This window comes from Myiozetetes cayanensis, unplaced genomic scaffold, assembly GCF_022539395.1.
Source record: "Myiozetetes cayanensis isolate MyiCay16 unplaced genomic scaffold, myiCay2020 scf6-25, whole genome shotgun sequence".
NCBI lineage: Eukaryota > Metazoa > Chordata > Aves > Passeriformes > Tyrannidae > Myiozetetes > Myiozetetes cayanensis.
This window is the reverse complement of record NW_026087853.1, coordinates 58510731-58527670: the sequence shown is the minus strand read 5'-3', so window position 1 is coordinate 58527670 and position 16940 is coordinate 58510731. Positions and strand designations below refer to the sequence as shown.

The following is a 16940-nucleotide window of genomic DNA, read 5'->3' as shown; positions in this document are numbered from 1 at the left end:
TTCCAACTATTTATTCTCAAGAGGCTATTTCTGTATAAGGCTTCAAGTATTCCAGCATCTTGGCTACTGTTTGATGATGGATAATTTTGCTGCTCACGTCCCAGCATCATCATTAATGTATATGTTGTTTAGAGAGGCTGATTGACTGCAGTTCTTCCTGGGTAATTCTAAACAGATCTGTAAGTCTGTCTTGGCAGTGGTCTTTACTGCTGTCAGTCTTAAAATCATGATTTCACAAAGGAAGACATGCAGAAAAACTTCCTGTGAGGAAATGCATGTCAGACGAAAATCCCACTGAGCTGATGAGAACGATCCTGTCTGACTGCACCTACAATCTTTGGCCAATGCCAGCAACCCAAAAGATCTACAGGAACTTCATTAAAATAGAAGAAAACTGCAGAGACCTCCCCCACCTATCAAAGTGTTTGTGTGTGTGTGTAGGGACTGTTCAGTTTGCAAACAGCAAACTCAGGATGCTGCTGAAACTGGGCCACAGTGGGCTGCTTTTGGGAGGTGTTTTTTTTTTTTTCCTTTCAATAAGAGATTTATTCTTTTTGTCCTCCCAGTTTTATCATGTGCATAAGGTTACACGCTTTTGTGTCTGGGTTGACTTCTTCAAAGTGAAAAGCACAACGTAAAACTTCCAGAAAACTTCATGAACTTGACTCAAAAGGAAATATTAAGCCTGTCAGCAGAGGCAGCAAGAGCAGTGCTGGGAGCCTTTACTCAAAAGCCATGACATAATGCAAGGCTGGCCTTTGAAAGTTTGTCCTATCAGTTTGTGATGTGACAGCATAACCTAAAAATAGTTCCTGGGACTAAGAAAAGGTATCCCTTTGATGTGAGGATTTTTTTTTCCGCCCCTTGGAAAATTCATATATGCTGGAAACAAAACAATCGAGTTCTTCACATCTCCAAGGAAATCACAGATACCTTTTTAGGGGAGATTTGTTAACTGGACTTTAGTTTTCATCTTTTCAAGGAGCAGGAGTTCCCAGTGAATGCTCCTACTGTGCAGACTCCCACAATACCGTGGCCATTAGGGCAGGGTTTGGCCAAAGCTTGTGTCACATGCAGAATAGTCCAACTCCACAATGATTTTTGGTTTTGCAGTTTTTGTTTATTCAAAATAAGCTTTTAGTTGGCATGTTTTGGTTTTGTGTTTTGGTGCAAGTCATTCGAATGTTGAAACTGGAATATCTCCTTGGCACAGTCTGGTACTTGGATGGATTATGGGCTTTATGTGGTGGATATTTCAGTTCTCAGTTTGGGACATATTTGAGAGTACTTCATAATCTTTATTGATGTTATATTGATGCATTTTTTAGTAGTTCAAGTGAAATGACAGTTCTTGAAGTAACTACTGCTGTTATTTTTTAAAGTTCAGGACGTGTTTATTGCCCCTCACACTTTGCCAGCAGACCCTGGTGAAATTCTGTGTAATTCTTTCTCTGCAGGTTGAGAGGGGAGGTCAGTGGTGGCAGCTTACCTTTCCTTTCTCTCTTGGAGACACACACAAGCTCTGCCTCCCCAGCTCAGGGCACTGAGCAGTCAATGTGCTACAGCCCAGCTTGAGCAGCAGCTCTTCTGTAAATGAGGGGAAAGTTCCCCGTCTATTTGATCCCTGCTGCTTCTGTTATTATTGTCAACAAGTGCCTTTTCCTGACATGAGTGTCTGTCTATATCGAGAACAGAATGAAATTTTTAGCCATAACTAATGAGCTGCTTGCAATTATTAGTGTCCTGGACCAGACTCAAAGGGTTCACTCAGATGAAAGGCTCCCATTATTATCCAGTTATTATCTAGATCCCGTTTTTATCTTTTTCCTTTAATCCACACTACCTGTTTTTAACTTTTGTTTGCTGACAGCAAAATTGTAACATTCAGCTTGATTAAAAAGAATTCCCAGTGTAATCTGGTTACCCTGATTTCTCCTCTTTAGTGTGGTGGTAGAGGATCTGGGTTTTTTTACTATTAGATACCAGGCAAGAACTGCTTTAAAAATTATACCAACATTTATGTAGTGAGAAGAATAAATGGAAATGTTTTAATGTTTGGGTAGAGTGTGTTACATTTTTGTATGCAATTTTACTTTGAAAGCCTTTGCGAAGCAGGGCTTGCAGGAATGCTGGGGCTCTTTGCTGTTGTAGCACGTTGTCAGGGTCTGATGTGACATCAATCTGAATGTAATAGATACATAGTTAAGCAGTTTATTTTAGGATCCCAAACTCTTCCAAGAATAGACAGGCTCTCCTTTCAACAGGAAAGGACAAATAAACTGAAGTGGGATACTAGGGAAGGAAAAGTAGGAAAAAAAACAGAGAGGAAAAAGCACTTAAGGAGAGCAGTAAAAGGGCAAAATGAGCAGCCTGGTCCTGGTGGGATTCATGGCCGGGGTGAGACACTTGAAGGGACCATTGCATACAGATTCTTTCAGCAGGCTGTGGTGTCGTGGCAAGCAGGTGCTGGGACATGCTGGAAGGCTGAAGTCTTGCAGTCTGGCCTACCAAAATAGACTTGTGTAGCTTTCCTCAGAAGCAGTCCATAGCCTCAGCTCATCAGGGAGGAAAAAAACCCCAGCCTTTTACACTTTCTGATGTAATTTGTCTTAGTTTTGTTAACAGAACGTTAACAGCTGATTTTCCACAGTGCCCCAAAGCTCAGGCTCTGTTGTGTTTCCCCGTGGTTATGTGAGTTGGGATGGCTAAGCTGTGGGTAAGGGATGTGACTTTTTCGGGTGGTGTCATATTTACACCCGGGGTCTAATCATAGAAACCTGGATGGGAAAAACTCGCTAAGTCAGCCAGTGGCTTCACTTGCCAGAGCATCATAAATCACTACCAGCTGTGTTCACAGAAAAAAATTAAGGTTATTAAATGTTGCTGTGTGCTATGTGTTGGGTTTATTTTCCTGCACTGTTCTGTGGAAGCAACAGATCCTCCCAGAACACCGAGCCACACGTGGATCTGTAGGGTGTGAATCCAGCAGTGCACTCAGAACCCAGAAGCGTTTAAAAATATTTTTATTAGCCAAAAAGTCTCAATTAGTGTAACTTTAGGAAAGCAGGTTTAATTTCGTTTATGTTAACTCCTGTGCCTTAGTTGCTGATCTGTAGGTTTTCTGTAATAACTCTCTTGTAGCGTGCTGACATAGGTATTTAGTGTCTATATAACACTTTATGTGGGGGAATGTCCAAAGAGAAGTGGATTCTGGTGTTCCATTTGTTTCGTGAAGAGGACGTGAATGTCCTGTGTGAAGCTGTGGCATCAGTACATGACGTTTTGCTAGACTCTACTTCTTAAATTGTATGGGCTTTTGACTTTAGTGTTTATATTAATTATTTAATATTTATATCAAATAATATATTAATATTTATAACAACACATTACTAATTAATATTTGACTTTCAAGTGCTCATACGTTGCTGTTAATAGGATACAAATTGTTTTAGAATATCAGTTTCTCTAGAAGTCTTTTGCTTGTCTTTTAGAATTAAACAGCTTTAACAAGCCTACTCTCTTACCTATCCTGATGTCACGCTGTTAATGTTTGAGTCTTGATTTGACCTTTTTTTTAATCTAATATCACTACATAAATTATCTATAATGAAAATACAGACATATTTCTAAGATTACAGATTTTTTTTAATGTTTTATTTTTTCTTCTGACAGATTTTTGATTTGAGAACAGGATTGTGTCATGGCTACAGGTCAGGATAATGGACTGTGAAAGTCTTATTCTGATACTGTATAGAACACTGTTGGGAAGGTAAATAAGAAAAACATAGTAGTTTGTATGAAAACAGGATGATCTGAAGGTCTGAGGCAGAGGAATGACGTGACATTGCTCTGCCTGTGCAGGAACACTTGTGCTGAATTTTGATGAGCTTTCTATAATTAAAACAATGTAACTTTAAGTCAAAATTTATCAGTCTGAGCTGCAGAATTTCCTCAGAATGTCACTTGGCATCGTCCAGCTGGGCATGCATCAGCAGTTTAAAGAAACCCTTTTCAGAGAGCGGGAGGATGTGAGCAGATTTTCTTACCTTCTCGAGTATCTGTATGGCGTGTTGGTTTCCAGGGCAGTGTGCACTGAAGAGCTGTTGTGCAGCAGCTGTGTGCTGGAAGATGATTTCAGATAGTTCCAGTAGTTCCCTGGTTTACCAAACCCTTGGGCTGAGCTGCTGACCTGCAGCAGGCGGGTGTGTCGTGGCCCCGTGTTGGAGTGCGACAGAATTTGCAAGTCTTGCTGAAGAATGGAAGAAATACTCCTTTGTGTCTTCAGGGTAGACTTTGATCTTGTTTTGTTTGGTTTGGTTTGTGGGTTTTTTTTGTGTTTTTTTGTTTGGTTTTCCCCCTTAATAGTTAGTTAAAGTAATATTTTATGGGCCACGTGATTCTTGACGTAACAGCAATATCTGGGGTTTTACCTGAACTCTGCCAACACGAGGGGCCCTCGTGCTAATCACTCATTTTAGAATAATACCTCTTCCCATTGCCTCGTGTCTGGTGGTGTTTTTCCGGCGGGATCTGTCTGCTTGCTTCTTCAGGACCACCATGACTTTGTACCTCAGTCCAGATGTAGGACTGTCGTCATCAAGGGCCAAAGCACAAAAAACCTCTGCACAAAACTGACTTAGAAGGTCTTGTCGTTCTCGACAAGGATGCTACAGGAAAATACTGCCATGCTTGTTACCCTTTTGCAGTTTGGGCACTGCAAGTCCCTTCTAGAGTTAGAAGCTGTTATTTCCACAGAATCAACAATAACAAAATAAAGGGTGGGGGGAATTAAGTTCTAACGTGTCTGATTTGCGAGGCCTTGGAACGTCCCGGACTGTGCCGTTCTCACTCTTCTCTTGTGCTCCTTCAGAGCTGGGAATTGTTGGCTGGTGTTAGATCCTCTCCTCCAAGGGAGCCCAGCTTGTGGTTGCCACCAGCCCCACTGCTTGGTCTTCCACAGCTACCTGTGCTTGCCCTGCCTTCGATCACCGTTCCAAGCAAGATCATTTCAAGTCAGGTTCTCTCAAAAATAATTTGGACCCTTCACCAGCTCGTCTTGGGCTTTTGTTTTGTACAAAATCTTTGTACAAGTTTTTCAGGCGCTTTCATTTTCTGGGGATTGCTTGCTTTTCCCTTCCCATCCTTCCCCTTGTCCTGCCCTAAAAAAAGAAAGAAAAGAAGACAGGGAAAAAACTCCAAAGGTGTTTGTAGCATATAGGAGACATTTTAGGAACAGCACACTGTGTGACAGAGACCATCTCATTAAATTAGATGTGTGGGCCTGTTAATTCAGCTCAGGAAGTTAATCTGACTGCAAACTACAGAAGAAAGAGTGTCTAGGTCCTCCTAGATGTTCCTTGCTGCAGATGAGGGCAGAGGAAATTTCTGTGTGACCATCTCTGGCAACCTTTGACTCTCTCAGGGGCAGAGGAGTGCAGAGTGTTCTCACAGCTGAGTCACACAAGGACACAAAGGGTACTGTCAAAATGCAGTTATGGGTAAGTAACCTCATTTGATGCTTTAAACGCTGACACTTCGCTATCCAAAACGTAAATGTATTAAATAGCAGACTTTATTTACCAACAAAGCATCTGAAGAGTTTCTCTGTACACAGTTTTCGTTATTCTCTTGCTTCCTCAGTGTCTATTTTGCCTAATTTTTGTATAATTCAAAAACTGCTTAACATATCAAGTACGTAAATAAATCACTCTTAAGTCTTTTTGAGGAGAATCAAAATCATGAAAAGACAGAAGCGTAAACGTCTTCTGTTGTTAGTGAAAACTTTCCATTTCACTAGAGAGAGTGAATAAGTGGAAAAAAGTCTACTGAAATAACTTATTCTCATCTGAAAAAAATCAAAAAGGAGCAACTAAATAATGATTACCATTAGTATTTATGTTAAGTGGTAAGAGATGTATTAGCTAAGACTTGGTGCTTGCTCTTTCAAAACAAAATTCTTTTTCAGTGTCAGGAAACAGTGCTAGGATAATTTGTTTGTAATTTTGTATTCTTTGATGAAATTACCTAAGATTTATTTATTTGTCTCATTTAATTTCTCGTTGTATTTTTTCCTTCTCCCTGTTCAGTTTTGAGCCCTGTGTTCTAATGATTTTTTTTTTTTTTGCATTGGTTGCTTCTTTTTTGTAAGTAGTTACGTATTTGGGCCACTTTTCTATATAAAGATTTTTAAATCTCCAGGGCAGATCAGGGTTCAAAGTTAAACTGGCAGCTGTATGTCAGTCTTGTATATATATATATATATAAAAAAATATATATATATATCACTGGACGGCTGTGATGTGAAGTAGGTCTTTTCTAGCTATTCAGCATGCATAGTTCTATGGAAATGTTTTATTATGCTAAAATGAAGTTTTTCCTACCAGGAAACGAGAATTCCCTCATTTAGCACCTTGTGTGAGCACCACCACAGCAATCCCATGGCCTTAGAGATTTACAGGAGATACTTCCAGCCTTTCCTCCTGATTTCACTGTCACTTCCCGTGCGAGGCTCTGGTAGTGCACCAGACTCCTTCAGAGGAGGAATGAAGTCATGAAGGAGGGGATATCATTCTCATATCATCCCAAACATGCTTGTTCTCACTGGGTTTTGTGATACGTGGTGACATAGCCTTAAATTGCCCAGTGTGGTGGGATTGATTCTTTCCTGCCACCTCAGAGACACAGATGCCCCTGTCCAGCTGAACTGTTATTTCCTGGCTCTGCCTGAGCACTCACATTTTCACTTTCAGTTTCTTAAGAGTTTTAAAAAAAAAAAATACACCCTCCCCAATCAGAATTTTCTAGTTACCTTCTTCCTAATACCTAAACATAAAAGAGTTAAAACATGGAAAACTGTACAAAAGCCAGGATTGTGAATGTGAACTTACCATTTTTGCGTTATAAACCTACCAGTTTTGCATTCTAGATTTGCAGCAGCATTCCTCTGAAAGGACAGGGAGCAAGGCTCCTTGTCTGGCATTGTGTACCATACTTGCATTTCTGGGATCACATGAACACATGACACTGCCAGTCTGCATTCTGCCATCTTAACGGGCCTAAAAGCAAGAGGCAATTCAAATATAGAAGTGTTTTAAGAAGTTCACTTGAGTGATTTTTTTTTTGTTTTGTTTTAAATCTGTAACACGACTTTTTTTTAAAGACTTCTATAAATTGTATTGATATAATTCTTACTCCAACACTAAGTAAAACTTACTCTGACCATGAAGAAGATTGTAGAGAGCAGAATATTGTACAGAAGACTGTAGTTTGGGTCAATGGATTTACTTGGGCATGTCTTATATTTGTGCAATAATAGTGATTTTATTACATAGAAAATGAGATACACCTATGTTTTCAGATCAGTGGTCTGTGTATTCTGGAATTCTGTTGCTGGAGAAAATCTACCACAGCAAAAGTTTGCACGTCGGTGGCATCTGGTGCAGGCTTCTTCCACCTCTACACAGTTGATGTCTGATTTTATTCTACATGGATACAAACCTTTACTGTATAATTTAGAGCCCTTGTGGATATTTTTCTGCTGATCCATTCTTAAATACTCTTAATATTTTTTACATCAACAGTGGCCTATGATTCCAAGGGTAATGAAATGTATTCTGGGTTTAAAAACCCCCACTTTTATATTTACATCAGTCTTTGCCTCAAAGGGGGTGGGGATTCCTTGCTCTTCTCTAGTGATGCAGGGCATTAGAAACTTCTGGCTGCTTCTCTTCCCTTATTTATTATATAATTTGAGTAATGTTACTGATCGTTCATTCTTTCCAGAAGCTTTATAGTTCTAACCAGGCTTTCTTCTTGTACCCAAGTCTCTTGAAGTCTTTAATTTGTGTTGTTCTTTTCTGCGTCTTTTCTATTTGATGTATCCTTTTTCAGATGGGGGTGACCAAAACTGAACACAGAATTCAAAAGTGAACACACACTATTCAAGGTGAGGGAATATCACTAGTTTTATATAAGGCATAATAATTTTTTGGTATGTCTTTGTTCTTTAAAAATAAGTACTGATGTTCTGATTATTTTTGCTCCCAACTGTAAAATATTTTTTTGTGTAATCTGTAAAGTTGTCTAGATTTTTCATTGAAAAGTTGGTTAATTTATAACAGTAATTCTTGTGGGTAATTAATTAATATTATTGTACATTAATTTTCACAGTGGTTTGCTCTGCACCATGTATGCTCTACTTCCTGTTGTTGTGTTGATCTAATTGCATATTTGAAATTCCTTCTGAAGACCATCATGAATGCACTACAGAGCCAACTGTTCTTTGTATCATTCATCATTCACAGCTTTTGTCATTACATGGTTCCTTCCCATTTCATCCTTCAGATTATTGAATTGTACTTGCCTGTGATTTTTTTTTTTTTTGAGTATTGCCACCTTGATTTGGATCCCTCTAGCCCAGAGTCTTTCCTGTGTTCACGCAGATCTTGTAGACAGGTTTGCATTTCTCCATGTTCACAATAAAGATTGGTAGTTGAAGAGGATGAATTGTACGTGAGAATACTCATCAGAACGCTCATTACCATATCTCATTAACTTATTCATGACATCTAATCCTCCTCTTAGACCTCCTTTGTTTAGAAGAAGAATTATACATCCCACAACCCTCTGGTTATTCCTTTCAGAAAGTGCATGCTTGCATTATGCTGGTGATGGTAGCGGGGGAAAGAAGTGTTATTCTCAGATTGGTATCTGGTTTGAATTTGACTCTTGCAAATTGGATTAGTTTACTTGAGTTCTCCATAGCGTGACTTTGACCAGGTCATTAATTAAAAAAAAAAAACAAACAACAAAACAACACCTCCCCATTTGGTGACTTCCTTGCATTAATATTTATTATAGTGTATATTTATTTATTTATTATAGTGTGTTGTATCCAGAGCAGATAATTATTAGGCATTGTCACCAAGAACAGAGGTAAACAGGGGTAGTAAAGTTTGGCTTACGTGAGAAGAGTATAAATTTTGTGTAAAATGCTCACTTTAGAAGCATTGTATCCATTTACCTTCAACTATATGAATTGATGGAGAACCAGTATTAAAATTCTTATGCAGTATGGCCGAAATTTCAGAGTTAAAATAGCTTGATGAGGATTCTATGCCTATTTGGAAAGAATTTTTCGGCAAGAGCTCTAACAAAGAGCTGCCACTGGCAAGGATATGCCAGCATTCCTGATGGTCCTGCATCTTCAGAGGAGGCAGGAGCACCTGGGGAATGGAAGTAGCTCCATGTTCCTCATATGGCACAGCTGACCTTCCACTTGCAGCGTGGAAGTGGGTTTGGGTGGGGAGTAGAGAGGTTTTGTTCTTGGAAAGGATTCCCACGGATGCGCTGAAGGGAGTGGGGGACGTGAGGGGAGGATGACTCCTTCTGTACTCCTCACTCTTTTTGGAGGGCAGCAGTAAATAAACCAGTGGCAGATCCATTGCACTGCCAGGAGAGAAATGGAGTAAAAACAGCTCAGTCTTGACTCTGATTTCCTTGATCTGGGAGGGGGGGTCTGTGTAGTTTGATTATGCTGTAGGACCTCCAGCGGGAACACATTTGAGAAATTATTCCTGCATTCCACTGAATTTGTCATGAAATGAGTGGTTCTGGGAAGCTGCTGGTTTTTGTTGGTTTATGCTGTTCTGCAGTTGTTATGACCTGCATTAACTGTTGGGTTCCAGCTTTTTCGTGGAAATTCTGTTCTGAATTAGATTTCTAACCAGCGATTTCTAGGTCATTATCGTGTGAAATGGCTTGACTCCTTATAGTTTTCTGTCATGAGTTACCTTTTCAATATGGGTAATTTTGGCTCTTCATTCTTTGTTCTCCAGTGTAAAGGATGGAAGAAATTTTCTGTTATTGTGCTAAAGTTTTGATTTTCTTTCCTTTTTTTTTTTTTTTTTTAATAGTTCTTGCTTGGGGCTTGTTTTGTTTTTGTTTTTTAAATTCTCCCTCAAGGAACTATTTTATTTTTCTTTGAATTTATTTATTTTTGTTGCTTCACTCCAAGCTGAATGAACACACTGAAGTTAAACTATTTTATGAAATGTTCTGGTCTTTGAGCAATTTAGTGGAACAAATTGTATGATTTCTTTCCTCATAAGCTTACAAAAACTTGTAGAATAGTATATGTATTCATGGTCTGTGATGTAATAAATAGAAATGTGACTATGCAAACAAGCAGCTGAAGCAAATATTCATTTGCATCTTTAATCTTTTTAGATATTTACAATTGAAAAGTCTGAGCTGTGCTGTGTAAAGTGAGAAAGGAGCATTTCCAGATGTTTTAACCTAGGAATTTTTGCTTAGTAACGTGAATCTTTCCACTGTAGTAATATTGCCTTCTGAATTATAAATTAAGTTTTCTGGTAGTATTTTTAATTAATGTTTAATGAATATTGATAAGAAGGAAACGGATGCTTTCTCCGTAAACTCTTGCTTTTAATTTGAGTACATTTAAGTAAGATTTGGTGTCCTTTGGGAAATTCTGGTGTTGTCCTTGTTGATGCCTTGATATGGGATAACAGATGCTATTTACAGAGCTGGGGACTGTGTAGCTTCTGGTGCACTGAACATCTTGTAATCTGTTGTAAAAACCAAACAGTAGTGTCTGTGTGTCTGTGTTGCTGTTTTGAGAGAGAGAAGTACTGAGTTACCCTGGGTTTTTTTGAGTAATCTGATGTTAAAGTGACTCTTGGGACATCTGGAGTTCCTGCCACTCTGATGTCTTTGGTTGTAGTTAGGAAAGGGAATGCTTTCCTTTTAAGCTGCATGGAAAAATATTTGTTACGTGAGAAAAGAGCTGTGAAAAGATCATCTTAAAAATAAAAATTGAAAAATCACTCCCTCCGCTTTAACACTCTTCTCCCGGTTCTCCAAGTAGATTTTAACAGGAAGTTGAAAAGAAGGGAAAACAGAAAAAGGTGCTTCTGAGCATGACATGAACAAACTTCCCTTTATCAAAAATGTTTGAGCTGGTTAAGACCAATCTAAACGTAATCAAACTCAGTTCCAGCTCTCCTGGAACGTTTGCTGTGAGAGAGGTGCCCCATTTTAGGGACTAACATGAAACGTGGTAGGACACAGTGAACCCGAAAAGAGCAGCAACTCTTCATCTTCCTCACCCCAAGCTAGCCTGAAAATGTTGGGTTTTTTTTTGTTTTGTTTTGTTTTTTTTGTTCACTGTACTGTAGTTGTGGTGCAGGTAGCACACTGATTTCCTTTCTGCAAGGTGTTGGGAAGTGAGGAGCACAGGTCTTGCCTCTCCTGAAATGCGTCCCTTTTCCTTAGACTTATCGGCGCTTTTCTTGGTGCCCAGGCAAAAAACTAAAAGATTTTGATATACACTAAGCATTCTCTCTATCTCTTTTTTTTTTTTTGGCATTGTATCCACCCTTATCCTTCTGTTATTTGCAATGCTGTCCCTCAAAAGAGACGAGCGACAGACCGACCGACTGCGACTATTTTTATGCGGCGCGCATATTAACCGTTGAGTAAACGTAAGAGGTTTTAAAGAGCTTATTTTAGCAGCAGCATTTGTTAAAGCCCCTGTATCCATAGGCTCTGTGTGTGTGTATATTCATTAACTATTCAGGGCTGTAACATAATACAACAAAAGGAAGTGTATTTTAGCAGAGATCTGTAACAACCGTACGCAGACTGGCACCCGGCCAGCGGGTCAAGGCAGACGTTTCTCGCTGCTATTTCTAGTCTTGTGGCATCTACAGATATTGAATTTATTTCTCAGATGGCAAAACCAGCTGATTCTTCCTGCAGTGTCACGATCCCACGTTACAGAAATGCATATGTTGGATCCCCCAGAAGTTTGTTGTAATCACAATCTTTGGGGGCTCAGTGGAAAACTGAGCCTCTCCGGTTTCACTGCCAAGTGTGGCGAGATTTATCCTTCGAGTAATGGCATCTGAAATGGTTTGTGGTGAGGATGGGAAGAGCTGAAATGCTGGCATGAATGGAAAGTATGTAAATGTTTAACAGAATATCCAGAAGTCTTGGATTTTCCCTGTAGCAGAAGCCTGAGAGGCTTTGCTGGTCAGAGATGGGGCAGAGCATCTGGAGTCCTTCCCTTGGTGCTGAATGTGCATCTTTGGAGCTTGGAGTGTGTCTGTGGACAGCTTCTACCAACTACCCCTTGTGAAAGGGGATGGAGATGCTTCAGCTCTTGGTCTGCTGTATAGCTACAAAATAGCCTCTCTGTCCCAGTGGAGCATAAAAATAGGGTTTTGCTCCCAATCCAGTACATGTGAGTGATTTAGAGAATATTTTGGTAGAGTTTAATGTTAGAGGAGAATAAGATATGTAGGAATTGGCCGTGATCAGAGAGTCTGGTTTGTATGTGGAATGTCAATAGGCTACACCAGGATGTGCTGAAGCATAAGATTTGTAACCTTTTGCTTATCACACCTTACCTGTTCAGCTGGATGCTCCTGGTCTGCCCAACTGCAATGGGAATTGCCCTGTTGGCTTTAACCACCTTCCTACCGTTCTGTGACACGCTGAGCTAACAACAGATTGCCTGCTTTAAAAGTACATCCCTTTACAGTGTGATCATTTAAATAATACTTTACATCTCCAGGTGTCCCTCTATGTTAGAATGCAGATATAAATTAATTCTTTTTCCTTTTGTTAATAGCTTGAATGAGCTGGGAGGGAAGGTTTTAAATGAACAAACGCAATGAAAATGGGTATTTGTGAAATACTTGGGTTGGTTTCACGTGATCAGAAATGCTAAAAGCCCCTTTAGCAGCTGTGTCAATACCAATTTTACTGGTTCTTGAGTGCAGAAATAAATTCAGATGCTGTTGGTTAAATAATTCACATTTGTTTTAGGTGAAAAATAACACCTGCTCTGTTCAGCAAGTGCAGTGTTTTCATTTGAGCGATTTAAAAATTGATCACATTGAACTGATTTGAGTACATTAAGGGATTTGCAGTTAAGTAATTAAATTGATATTTTAAATAGCTTTAAGTGTACTGCCCGGTTGGGAAGTGAGAAGTGGATTTTCTGATGAAACTTTTAGTTTGGTTTTTTGTTTGATACAAAAGACTGTAATTTTTTTAGAATGTACTTAAAGACATATAACATTGAATGGATGAATCATCTGAGATATAGTGGAGGAAAAGTGTTGAACCAGGGACATAAGTTATTTTCATGTACATAGCAAACTGTAGGATATTTCCTAGATACTTGTAGGAAAAAAACCACCTTAGAGCTGCAAAATGTTACCACAGATTATTTATAGAAAAATGCTATTTCTGATGCTATGGTTTTATTGAAATAATTAGCCTTTGTTATCAAATAACAGATTTTGTTGTTTTGTTTTGTTGTTGTTGCTGTCATGTTGGATTGTTGAATTACCTTTTTTTTTTTCCCCCAAGCAAAAAAAAATGCAGTAACCATGTTTAATTTGCAGAGCACCAGAGATCATACTGGGATTGCCGTTTTGTGAAGCCATAGACATGTGGTCGTTAGGGTGTGTGATTGCAGAGCTGTTCCTTGGATGGCCACTGTACCCGGGAGCACTGGAATATGACCAGGTAGTAGAATAAACTTCACAAACTTTCTGCAGCTTAAGGATTTCAGATCATTAAATCCAGAATTGTGAATGTTAATAATGTCCCCTGTTATGTAGCATTTCTTCACGTCTGTCCAATGCTTTTAATTTAGTCTTACTCATTGTCCCAGAAACATAAATCACGTTTCTAAACCAGACTGTATATTGTGCTGCTTTTTTGAACTAAATTTCAATTTGTCCTCCTCCCTCCATCTTAAAAAATAGATGTTGGTATTGCAGTAGCTTTTTTTGTTTTGTTTTTGGAAACCAAAGTCTGCGGCCACCGTCATCGCGTTATCATCTCTCTTTCGCTTGCCATGAACATAATGAACGGGGCTGACTCTGGAATGTCTATTCAGATGTCAGGATTAATTGTCTTCTGATGCTTTCTGGAAATCCAGCAAAGCTCAAAGATTTGAGAGCCTGTCCTTCACAGGGAACGAGAACCAACTGTCGCAACGATAATAATAATGCAGATGTGCCGTGGTGGAGCTTGGAGCTGTTGAAGCTGTGCCTTTGCTTTGCTGGAGTTTTCAGCTGCTGACACCATCAGCATTAGTGACCTGGCTTAGAAAAAACCCCACGTTGTTTCTTAGGAAAGATGTAGAACATTTTCTATTTTAAACACTTAGAGAAGTCTGTAATTTTCTGGCCTAATGTGGAATTTGGAAGGAACGTAATGAGCATCCTGAGTATCCCCACCTGGTTTTGAACTTGGAAAGTGAAGAAATCTCCTGAAAACCCCAGAAGCAACAGCACTGGCTTCTTGCTAAGTTCTACATCTTTGATTCAACCTTGAGTTTAGGGGCAGTTCCTCCAGCACGTTGTTTAGGTCATTCAAGTCCTGATGATGTAATGGGCTTTTGGCTCCCTGTACGTACAGCTCAGACCTACTTTTTTTAGAAATTTGTTTGTTAAAAGCACCGTCAGGGGATATATTAATTTTGAGTTGATTTTGGTAATGTTTTGTAAGTTCAGTTTACTTAATTTGCACAAAATACAGCATTTCATGTGTAGAAAGTGAGCTATGAGGGGAACGTGCGTTGATGCTTTGAAGCATATAAAGACCTTTTTGCAGAGTGTTGCTGTTAAAATAGAAAATTAAAGAGGAAACATCTAACAGCCATAAATTTTTAAGGATAAAGTGAAGGCATTTTTTTTTTTGGAAAGAATCTACAATACTGTCTCAAATATTTCCAAGAATTTGGCAGATTTATTTACCTCTTATTTTGGAAGAAACTGCAGGAGAAGATCTGGACTTTAATTAGGAAAAAAAAAATAAAAGAAAGATGCAAAATATGTAATTTCCAGGGAAATTTCCACTTTTGAACCCCATATTTCTGTAAATAGCTATTAAAAGGGATGCTGCTGTGGATAAGCCCAGACAGATGCTGCTTCTGGATGTGGAATGCTGCTTTGCACCAACAGCTTCAGTCACTTGTGGTGAAGTTGGGGTTTGAGGGTGGAAAATGCTGCCTGTGTCACAGTTCTTTCCTCAGATTAACTTCTGATTTGTCATGATGGCAGCAGCCCAGATTATTAATTAACATGTGCCAACAGGCCTACGTAGGTTTGAGCCTCTGACTTTGGTGCAGGGAGCAGTAACAGCCTAAAGCTCAGTCTTGTGACTCTGAGGATGTTTTTTCAGAAGAATATGGAGTCTCATTTGAAAAGAAAAGCCCTTTTTTACCCCACATGGCTCAACCTCTGGATCCTGTTGGACAGTGCGAGTTCACAGCATTGAATTCTCAGGCACCTTCCAAGGTGCTTCATGCAAAGGACTGCATGGATTAGTGGGGAATCTTAATGCCCATAAGACTTTCTGCTTGCTTTGCAAGGGAGCTAAAAGATTAAAAGACATTTAGTTAAAGAGTGACATATCATTCAAGTTTGCTGGAAGCATCAGTTAAGTTAAATAACTCACCTAGCAACTTGTCTGCCCCTCACGTTGGAGAAGTCGTGGAGGAAGAGGGGCTGTAACCTGCTCTGCACCAGCAGGAATTGTCTTAGTTTAGCCAGGCTCGTCTTCGTGCTCCGGCACGTCTGCAAAACTTGCTGCGGAGAAATTTGAGTCAGGGTTGTTTCTCAGCGTACGTGAGTGCAGCAGCACCGGGAGATGGCTTCCAAGGAAATTCCTTTCCTCCTGCTCCCGTGGTGTGTGTCACTGAGTAAATGAACAGGCAAAGGGCTTTGTGCTGCATTTCCCCCCCTTGTCCTCCTGCTGTGTGGCAGCCCTGGCAACCTGTGTCACGCTGGCCCTGGAAAGGTTGCTCTTAGTGCTTGTATTCCTTTGTGATTAGCACCAGTAACAGCTGGGCTTCCCAGGGGAAAATAGCTGTGCCTTCTGAGCTTTAATACACATTAGAAACAGGCTCAGGTGCTCAACTGCTAAATTTTTGAATTAATGCACTGCCTTTCCCCCACTAACTTTTCAGTCTTTACTTGTTTTCTGAACACGTTATAAGTGATGTAGAAACATTTCTGGTCAGGGTGGGATTCTCTTTACTCCCTGAGGTAGGGAAGTATGGAGGATTCCAAATAACCAAAGTTGGCAGGGTTGCATTTAGTTCCTCCCCACTTGGCTCTGTCAGTTATTTTTCAGCAGAAGCCTCACATGTACCTTTCCTCTCTACTGCCCATCGGTGTTGCTCCTCTCAGGTGTATTTGGTGTATTTGACCCCTCTCTCTTTTTGACTTTCTTCCATTTTCTCTTATTCCTTGGCTGCTCCACCTTTTCCAGGGGCTGGCTCACCCCAGAAGCCCCTTGTGTGGGACACTGCCCTTCAGGGCTGAACCCCTGAAGGGTCTTGCCCTGTCTGCTTTAATCCAGACTCCCTCCATCCCAGCCTGCAGCAAGCTCAGTTTTCAGTTATTGCCCAATTATTGTTCTAACTCCGAGGTGGTTTTTAATTTTTAAAGAAGTTGTGGGATAACTCCCCCTTGTACAGTGAGTTAGCATTGCATGCACAGTAGTTAACACACAGCATGTTTCAACAGTTTTCTGTTGAAACCTGGAAACTTAGCTATTTTAGGTGATCCATCAGTCATCAACTATAAGAAAGGTAATGCAAAATGCACAGTAAGTCATCTTCTAAAATAAATGCGTGTTGATCGTTTCAGTGGAAAAGGTTCATGAAACCAGTCCATTCCCACCACATTCAGTAGCAAAGTTTCTTGGATGAGGACAGTATCTTTTGCTGGATTCCTAGAGGTTGTGCATGCACCCCCCCTTTCCACGTGGAATGTTTCCTTGTCGGTGTGTCAGGTGTGTAAATGACTGATACACTGGAAACAGCAAATGGGAAGGATTTTTATCAAGTTATGTAATGAGAGCGTGCAAAAAAACCCCCAAAACCATCAAAG

General features: G+C 39.8%; 1 protein-coding gene across 4 annotated transcripts in view; it reads left to right on the top strand.

The window, feature by feature from the left end:
- The window catches only part of HIPK3 (homeodomain interacting protein kinase 3), a 68074-nt gene that overhangs the window by 32825 nt on the left and 18309 nt on the right, over positions 1-16940 (top strand). For all 4 annotated transcript variants that reach the window (XM_050335062.1, XM_050335064.1, XM_050335063.1 and 1 more), the window contains exon 3: positions 13437-13560. In XM_050335062.1, the coding sequence (XP_050191019.1) occupies positions 13437-13560 (124 nt within the window). The remainder of the gene's footprint in view (positions 1-13436; positions 13561-16940) is intronic.